General features: G+C 31.0%; 1 protein-coding gene across 1 annotated transcript in view; it reads right to left on the reverse strand.

The window, feature by feature from the left end:
* Window positions 1-9693, reverse strand: part of LOC118195097 (uncharacterized) — a 183699-nt gene extending 174006 nt beyond the window's left edge. Inside the window, exon 1 of the mRNA XM_085827608.1 lies at window positions 6708-9693. Within this exon, the coding sequence (XP_085683734.1) occupies window positions 6708-7197 (490 nt within the window). The 5' untranslated portion in view covers window positions 7198-9693. The remainder of the gene's footprint in view (window positions 1-6707) is intronic.
* Between the last annotated feature and the right edge of the window lie 1019 nt (window positions 9694-10712).

A 10712-nucleotide genomic window follows, 5' to 3' on the forward strand; every position in this document is an offset into this window, starting at 1 on the left:
TGTTTTTAATACGATTAATACTTGTGGAAAATTAATTCTATTGATCATTTTATCTAGTATAATTTTGTTAGCAATTAAATACACACACACACACACACACACATACATATACACCTTAATGTGTTTCTTCAAGCGGACGCGTCAGGAAATTGGAACAGAAAATTGAGACTCAAGATTCTGACAAAGTTTATTTAATTAATTGAAAAAATGTGTCGCGTACAGTTTCAATTGTCTGTTTCGGTATACGCGTGATGGAGTTAGCTTAGTTCGAAATTCATTAAAAAATATTTCCCCTGACGTGCCTTAATGAACTTCGAATTGGGCTAATCTGCCATTTACCGCTTCTTAATTTTCATTTTTAACTCGAATAATTAGTTAATACTTTTACTATGTTTTAAATATATCTTAATTAGTTTAGCATATTACTTACTATTAGTATTTATTAAACTCGATAGCTAATATAAAATCTTTATTTAAAATAATCATACAAAGTATGATACGTAAATATGGAAAATGAACTTGCATATTTACATGTGTATTTCTCCAACCAAACGGGATAGTAGTTAGTGACTCCGACAAGTGAAGGGCCCAGGTTCGGATCCCGGGAAAGGCATGGATGTTGTAAATATATAGTGTTTTTGCGGCATGGGACACTCTAAATGTATTGCGATCCAAAAGTCCTCTTGTGTGGATTGATGGTAAAGGAAGAGGGGCGGAAGACCCTCGGATCCCCCCCCGGGTGCTGTCCCATAAAATTCGGGGGAACTGGGAAAAATCGTGCTGTCACATATATTGTGCTCAAGGCTATTGCCAAAAACGGGCGTAATCTTGTACTCCTTGCCGCGATGAATTTCGTGGGCTCACGTCAGACAAGAGCGATTAGTCAAAACAACAACGACAAGATGTGTATTCGCTCTTCTTTTTTCTAGCAATTTTGCTTCTTGGAAACAGAAAGGGGATATACCAGTTCTGAAGAGACGGCTTACATGGTAAGCACAGTACATTAAAAAGCCCCCACAAAAGCACATTGATATTATTATATTTTACAGACCTTTCAGTTTCAATAATAACCTTTTTTATTTACATAAAAGACTTTCCTATTTGTATATGTATTTTCCGTTGCTTTACAAATCGGAAGTTTCTAAATTATATGCTGAAAAAACTACGGCTGGATATGGGAGCAAATGCGGTATATGTAATCGTTTTGGAATATGCACAATATTTTTACATAATCTACATTTTTTTGCTTTAAATGCGCAGTGGATGTGTGTGTTTAATTGTTTAATATACCAGTTAAAAATATATAAACACGCAACTGTAACATGCAACAGTCTATTGTCACCATTCACGGTATATATCAAAAGCCACCATGAATGATAATATATTCCAGTTATGCAAATTTCAACTTCTTCTAATTTTATACGATAACTATGTAAAACGTATGCTATTAATGATAAGACGTTTCGAGAAGTAACAATTTTATTGTTATTTATTGATAGAAAACTTATTTCAGTTATCTAAAATGATAACACACGATAGGAAATGATTAAAATATGAGTCTCATATATGTCTAATATTAATATACAACAAACGGGATTTTTTGTTGGACACTTATAGTAGTTTAGAGTACATTTTAAACTAGAAAATTAGGACTGAAATGATGTGCTTTGATTCCCACAAACGGTTATACTTCAATTCGTTTTTGAGCTCTACGAAATTTCTAAATTTATTTAATGAAAAATTGTGAAACAGTTCTGTTGGCATAAGAAACCACAGTATGGATAAAAATATCTTATCTTTGTCAGTCTAGTTATTGAAAGATTTTATCTATGAATTAAAAATTCATTTGATATAATTAAACGCAGTTTTTATTACAGAAATCTTCCAACATTTGAGATGACAATACATACAATTAAAGTACATGTGAGAAATAACCGTTTATGTTTGGTAAATTCGACCTTAATTTAGTATTTGAAATAAAATTGTACAGTGTATTTGCGGAGACAGCACATCCTTCGTTCAGGAGCAAGATCGTCTTCATTAGCAGAAAATATTTTTAATACATTAGGAAAATGTGTTTCCTTCGATTTAGCAGAAACATGTCTTACATGTATATATTAATAAAAGTTAATTTAAACCATTATTAGAATTATTCCACCAATAAAGAATAGCTTTCTTTTGAAGAAGACCGAATATTTCTTTTCTACAGAATTTCTTTTAACTGCTAAAAATCAGTTTCCACACCCAGTTCTACAAGCTATTTACAAAAAATCTTAAATGATATTTTCAAAAATAAATCTTGAAAAAATGTTTTTCCGAAACTTTAAATTAAATATGAGTAAAGATAATTTCGAGAAATTACAAGAATTTGCTTAGATTGGATGCGAATTTTACAAGGAAATTTGCAGATATGTTCTTTTGTTTAACCATAGAACCGTGATTTTATAAATTATCATAAACTATTGTGCTAAATTCATGATTTTATAAATTATCATAAACTAATGCCTTCTTATTATACTTCACAGCATCTTCATTTGTAAAACTGAGAAAAAATGTTGCATTAGTTTAGGCACCATTAAAGCTTTCATTATGTGAGTTATATAAAAAAATGGATGATAAATATGTTTGTGGGAAACTGGGTAACTTTGCTGCAAGTTCAAACAAATATCGAAAACAGAGAAAATCACAGGAATATAACAATGCTTAATAGGTAATTAAAGTATAGACCAATGATGAGAAAAATGTTCATAGAAGTTCAGAAAATGGTCTTTAGTAAATGATCCTCCAGAAAACGATTATTGTCTTTCAAGAATAATTAAACAAAAATACCAGTACATACACTCATACATCAATGAAAATTAAATGAATAAAATTTTGTTTGGTTTATCTGATTACGGCAAAGTATCGAAGGCTATCTGCGTAAGGGGAACATACCTTCGTGGAGGACGTTCTATGGAAAACTGTCTCGTATACATGTTTTATATGGGGAAAACCAAGAAAACTTCTATGCACCCAGCCCATTCGTGGGATTCGAACCTAACAACCACTGTTCAGCGACTTTACTGCTCGGATGCTAGTGGACTTCAGAAAAACTTATAAAATACAGAACAAGGTAAAAAATAGTAACAAATAAATTTAAATAAGCAAAATATGGACAAAAGTTTTTGAAAAGAAATAAAACAGCTATTTTTTCCACAATCCTCTTTAACTTTTACGCTTATCAATACATGTTGTTTTTATAACGTGCATGCAAATGAAACTATTTTAGCAAGAGTCCAGTTTAAAATGAGTTGCACTGAAATTATATTCCGATGTAGTAAAATGTGGGTGCATTCTAAATGTAAACTGTAACATATATGTAAATAAAGCAACGATAGTGATATCACAGTCATAGTGCATGCCATCATCAACATGGCCAGTTTTAACATTGTCAAATTAAAAAAAAAAAAAAACAGTAAATAATTTCGTGGCACAAATTTAGTCTCTTTTGTTTCCGCAATTAAATATTCTCTTACCGCAATTAAATATATAGGTAGATAACACATACATACAGCATAAGCATTTATGATGATTTCATATATATCTAAGAACTACAGAATACTGTTTTATGTCTTTCGGTGGAAGAGATATTTTAAGCTTAAATCAATTTGAGTTATGAACAATTCACATATATTATATCTTAGAGGATACCGCAATAGTGTTTATATTACGTTATGGGTGTGGGAAATTTACACTCTTTAGATATTGCCGTAGGAGACATTTATTTGGCATCTCTGTAAAAGATTATTGCAGCAGAAAAATGTGTTGTTTGATATAAGTAAGTATTATAACATATTACGTATAACATTCTCTAGATAAAATTTAAACCTCAACAAACTGAAAATCAAAGCGCGTTTTCCACATTAGTTATTAAAATGTTGATAAAGGAACAATTGTTGTTTTAATGATCTTGTTATCAAACATTTTATACACATAGAATTTTAATTACCAGCATGTTAGACAATTACCAGCATCTTACACGGGACTCGAACCTGGATCTCTCGGATATGCGCCGAGTGTGCTATCGTTACATCACGAAGGCATGCAGAAAGGAGGGAGAAAATACCTTATAACTCAATAAAGAAGCAATTAGTATCTGTATAGGACGAATTATTATATATGATAAATAAGACTTTGTCAAAGTTTGTATCAAATTAATAATCCCTCGGTTCAGTGATTTTGTCGAAATTTAAATTTTTGAAACTCAAATCCAGATATAAAATGAAGCATACTCCCCACAATATGAAATTTATATGTTATTATGCATATAAAAGTATATATAACTTTAGCATAATAGACGGTTCATATTATCCAACCGAATTTATCTGAACTTGACATTTAAATCAGAGTTTAAATGCGTTTGTGTAATTCTAGCAGAATCAAAAGTTTTTTTTTCCAGCGGCAGTTATAGGCCAGTATGGCGCTAGCTATTATAGGCGTTGGCCACTAAAAGGTGGTGGATGATGATTCTTCACCACCAGAATTTGGCTACTGGGTCATCGAATCCTCAGTCGCCTTTTAAAAGGGTAAGGTATTTACTCCATCCTTCCTGCATACCTTCGTGGTGTAACAGTTAGCACACTCGGCGTATTCGAGAGTTCCAGATTCGAGTCCTTATGACGGAATTGCCCATTTCTCATGTCTGCTGATGGCAAAAATAACTTAACAGTCTCTACAATAACTATTAAAAATAAGAAAGATCTCTGAAGGTTATGTTTATAATTGTTTAAGAGAAACGCTCTCTTAACTTTCAGAATCGACTTTAATGCATGGAGTTAGGTTTTGGAGGTTTTACTCACTGATAAGGCAATACCTGCATTAAAAATTTTAAGAATACAGCGAACTATAGTGGCAGTTTTAGCTTGGTTTTCTCTTTACGGTACTTTAGAGACATTAAAGGAGCAAATACGTTTGCCAGTAAAAGCAAATAACTAAAAGAATGAAAGAGAAAAAAGCTGTTTTCTGTAATTAGTTCAGTCTCATTTACAAAACGAAGCAAGATAGTAACTATCCTAAATAGCACTAAATGTAAGAACAAGTAAATGATTCCGAATAATTTAGATAACAACAGTGAACTAGACAACAGAAAATAAAATAACTTTAACTGCATTGCTCATTCAAATTTAAAGAGGAAAATTACGTTTCAACTCCCATGCAATTGATGAGTTTAATGGAAATAGCATTATGATGTAAATAACAAAAACCAATTCACATAAAATAGAGACTATCAAAGCTATTTAAACGCGAGAAAAATAAATAGGTAGCTTTAGATGATAACAAGTAATTGAATAACTTGAAAAGACGTCATGACCCTGTTATTATCTCTAATCGCAGTTTCTAACTAATAATTAAAAGCTATTCAGCATTCATGAATGTCATTCTCAATATAATAGGCAAATATGTAACGTTATAATGTGATAAATAAATTATTATCTTTAGTAAAATTGTGAGAAAATTCATATTACTTTTTACACTAAGACAGAAGTTCAAAAAATTCATTCAAAATAAATTTTATATATTTGAAAATTATGGATTGGATAACGTTGAATTAATCAAAAAATAAAAATCTAAAGAAAAGGTTTTTACACGAACGAAAAAGAGAATGTTGAATTTATGCATTGCATTCTCAATAGTTTGAGGCGCCTTGAAGTAATAAGAAGCTGTGATATTATTGATCGTTACAGAAAATATTGTATTCCATTTTGCTTAAAACTTGGTGTAAAAATAACGGCATCGTGATATTGTGAAAGAGAAAACAAAGAAACGCTTTTAATTATCTTATGGAGGGAATGACTTCAATAAATATTCTTGAAGTAATAATAATATTAAAAGGATATTAAAAGGAGGGGTTTGATATCCTAGCCACGAGGTGATAAATAGCGCCTTTCGTAGTTCAATCAAATATATATTAAACAACATGGTTATAATCAAATCCATATTATATAGATATACCTTTAAGCATTAAATAATAAATAAATATTATATAAAATCTTATACAACACATAAAATCTTGTATAAGATCTTATAAAATATAAGAAATTTTACACAAGATGCAAGTTTTTGAATGGTATAAAAACAACGAATAATAATACGAAAACCATGAATAAAGAACGAATATTAAAGAACATAAAAACAACGAATGATAAAGAAACCACAGAAGTTAAAATAATAAAAATGTTGCTGAAGTAGATTAGATAAGTTTTTAGGAAATTAAGTATCAAAATATGTGATAACCGATTTTAGTTCATCGTATCGTACCGCTCTTTTCAACCATTTTTAGTTCATCGTATCATATCATTTCTTTCAACCATTTTTAGTTCATCGTATAAAAAAACAATGAAATTGTAAAAAGATGAAAAATATTCATAAATGAGTAAACTATTTCTGCTACGAAAGGCATTGATTAAATCCTATTTATCTGATTCATAGAAATTAAAGCAAATAAATATTTTCACATGAAACATATCGGTATCAATATTTCACCACTGTGCCATAGCAATTTTTGGAGCAACATTTTCAGACTTATAAGTATCAGACGGTCCGTAAAATATCAGAGCTCAAAGAAGATATTGAAATCTTAAATTTAAAGTTAAATATATGACAAAAATGAAAGTATAAAAAGCAGAAAATGTCTAAAAATGGAAGAACAAAGTGAATGCAATTCTTACCCATTTCATCTATCACAGGTCCGAGTCTTAAGGTGACACCAACTAGCAATATACACAGTAGGAACAGAAAAACAGCTACAAAAACAATCACTTTTCTACCTAGAGGAGATAACTGGTCATCGTCCTTTTCCTTTTCCACGTTAAGTAAGTTTTTATTCCTTTGTTTTTTACCAGTCTTTTTCTTTCTCCTGGATCCTCTGAGTCGTTGTTTGTCTGATGCCATTCTTTGTGAAGACCATTGTTCGTTACCACCATAATTACTGTTTGATTGGGAAGAAGTTTCGTCCTTAGATGGTCTGCTTCCATCAAATTTGTAATTGGACCACTCATTCGTTGTTGATGGGGCTGTCAGATGCAGTCCTGGCAGCAAAGGAGTAATGGTTGGATCCATCAAGCAGTTTGAGCTCCTACTCTTGATGGAACCTTTGGTCACTGTAAGGCAAGATGATCGAATCATTGGATCTTCTTGTTCTTTTGTTGGCGTTTCCATTGTGTTGATTGTCAAAAATAATTCTAACGAGAGAAACTTCTATTCCATTGGTACATTACCATCCTTGATATGGCTGCTATTCCTAACTTCAGTTTTCTTCAAGAGATTAAAAACTACCTTGAAAACGTTTTGATTCCAAAGGACATATAAAATTAGATGTTGAGACCTATCTCAAATCTACATATTTTTATAACTGCATATCCTGGCAACTATATTCTGATAGCATGTCCTTGTACATAAAATGGTATATAAATGTAATTAACTAAGTAGATTATCTGAAGGTACAATAATTTAAATTTACATTGCACGAGCTCACAATACAGGATTTTGTTATGATTTTGTAATATATCGAAGACATGATATTCTATTTCATGTGTTTTTGTACCTGATTGTCATATATAAAAAAGCTCTCTAATCTCTAAAGTGATAGCTGTAAGTACAAAGCCATGGAAAATAATTGCAGTTTTTTTCTTCCTAAAGATTGAGAATGGATCAAGTAAATCATATGAATTTACATAAATTTTATATTCTAATTATAATTTCCATCTGAGGATATTTAACCTGGAATAAATTCTAGAACTATCTTCCATCTTAATTTTTGTTCTCTTTTCTGTGTTTCACTAGTGATATTAAAACTTTTAAATCCACATATTAAAATGCATTTTTTTTTCTACAAATTTTGATCTGAAGAAATAAATCAAAGTTTCATAAAGAATTATAATATTTAGTCAATGATCTTGCACTCTAATTAGGCTTTATGAAGTAAAGAAATTAATTGGTAATTCACCAAACGACATATGTAAATACAATTCCGATTAGTAAGGAAATTCAGGCTGTTTACAATATATCGTACATCGCAAGAGGCTAGCTTGTTGAAGGCTTCATTAATGGCGAAAAGAAATTAAAAAGGTTTTTGAAATTTCATTTTAAAAATAACTCAGATGTTTACTGCAGAATAATTCCGTGCTAAAACACGCTGTAAATTAAATGTGCTGATATATGTAACGATATCTTAGTAATTCTCTGAAGTAACTTTTAACCATTTTTCGTTCAAATTGCCATCGCAAATATGTTAACTACAGAAGAATAATTTAATAAGATTAACTTCTGAAAAGTAAATTACCTTCGAAAAGTTTTAGATGAAATTTATATTTCATCTAAAAAAAGCTAATTTTAATAGATGATATTAAGTATCTACGCAAATTAAGTTTTCAGTTTCATTTTCTTAGTTTCCTTTATTTGAATTTAAAGCTAATTCATATGAATTATATTGCGGTAAACTTATATATATTTTATACTTACGAAGATTTACTAAAAATGTGCAGTACCTTCGCACGTTAATCTGTGCGTAAGTGACATGATATTGGTTTCATTAAAATATCTGAAGGTATGTCAAACAGAATGAAGCTCTAGTTCTGGTCGTAACAGTATACAAATGATTCTTATTTCAGTTACATAACTCTATATTTCACTGAACTATACTTCTCTACTCTATGAGCAACTAATTCTAAAACCATACTAAGCTCGTATCTCACTTTACATTCTTTATCGGCGACTCAGTTTTTTTATGAGAAATTTGGTATTTCAAATATTGATGAAAGTTTATTCGATACTTATAAAAATAATACGAAATATCTTTTTATTTCTTTTCCTTGGTTACTTTTGATAACTTCTTCTTTCGATTGCAGATTTAAATTCCGCAATTAGGCTTAACCGCAAGTTTGACTTATTTTAAATTCTGTCGCATGACAGTTTCGGTAAATTACCTTCTAATATTCGATGAACTTGTGAAGCATTTAAATCCAGTAAATGCATAAGTATTTACTTCAGTTGATATGACTGATTATAAATGAATATCTATCCGATTTATCTAAAACCTATTCTCACATTCGGTGATAAACATCAACGTGATTAAATATCAATAGTTTGATCTACCACGGAAAAAAGTGCAAATTATTAAAGTTGAGTGCTATTGAACAACTATTACAACTCACCGATGTGATACAGAAAATGTGTAGGTGTGAGAAATGTGTAGTATTCCACTGAGTAGGTCTCCGGAATGACGCTGTCATAGTCGAAATCTAGAATTCACAAAACGTTGAATTCTACGTCACATTTTTTCAAATTAAACGTTTGAATTTTGTGTTCCTTCTTCCGGACTGATTATCGCGAAGGAGATGGTAATGGAAGTGGATGTTATCACAGGTAATAAGCGATGAAAACTGGAGACTTGTGCTCCGACTCGGGAGCTCTCGAATTGCAAACAGAACACCGGTTACGTCTTGCGAAGAGCTCTCTCTCTCTTTCTCTCTCTCTTCTCCCGGCTGAGATGGAGAGGGATGCCGCGCTGCATGTTGCCTTCATCAAATAGGGGTGATTTGGAAACTGAAAACTGCGTGACCGCATTGGCTGGGATTCCCAAGGACGAGGAAGTAAAAAAAATCTGATGTGTACACCACATCACATCCTTCTACAGAATATTAAATTATACGCATTTTCAAATCATTTTATTTAAACTTATTTCCTCAAATTTCATTAAAGATATATTTATCATTCAATTGATTAATTTTCCACTTCGCGGCAAAGCAAAAATACATAAAACCTCAAAATATCTTGATCAAAAATTTAAAACTAGAAAAATATAAAACGCCAAATACAGTTAAAACAATAAAAAAAATATTTTATAATTAAAATTACAGTTTCTGCGCAAAAACAAACAATTCGACCAGCAGGCAAGAAGGCAGAGTTTTCGATGCACAAAACTGAAAGTTTTCTTTTCGTCCCACTCGGCAGAAAGACACTGAAGGCGCACAAACTGACTTAATTCACTATTCTGCTAAGTTTCAAATGTAAACAAATATGGCTGCTATGGTAAAAAGAAAATTAGGCTTAGCCGCACACAACTGTTTATGATTCCACAATTATTACAAGCATATTACCTAAAAGCATAAAAACCTTAATCGGAAAATAAGAACAACATAATTCCATCACTTTTAAAGCAAAAAATGCACGATTTACCATCATATAAGAATTAAAAAACTGAGCTTACTGAGCAGAGTAACAGAGTACATTTATACACTTTTGGTGCAGCCGATTGCAGCCAAAATGGGAGGTGCATAACTACATGTTGTAGTAATCTTATATACAAAATTTTATGGTTCTGAAGCCGTTCATTTTTGAGTTATACGGAATACAGATGTCACAGAAAACGTACAGATCACGCAAAAACATCGTTAAACTGCTTTCGATAGCGGTCAAAATGGATATTTTCGTTGAAATATGATACTCGGAATTTTTCGTGATTACAATACTCCCTCTACTTCGTACAAGGAAGTAAAAAGGTATTAAAAATAACCCCAAATATCATCATTTTTAATTTCAAAATTTAAAGCTATGATGCTCAAAACTGCTGTTTTCGCGTCTATCTGTTAAACATAAAAGTTAAAGCTATTAAACATTTCAAATTCTAAATTTCAAAGCAAATGTAGTTTGGTTTTATTTTAATACTGTTCTGG

The sequence above is a fragment of the Stegodyphus dumicola genome, chromosome 12 (assembly GCF_044657685.1).
Source record: "Stegodyphus dumicola isolate Sdum_Otavi_A_Nest chromosome 12, ASM4465768v1".
In the NCBI taxonomy this organism is placed as follows: Eukaryota; Metazoa; Arthropoda; class Arachnida; order Araneae; family Eresidae; genus Stegodyphus; species Stegodyphus dumicola.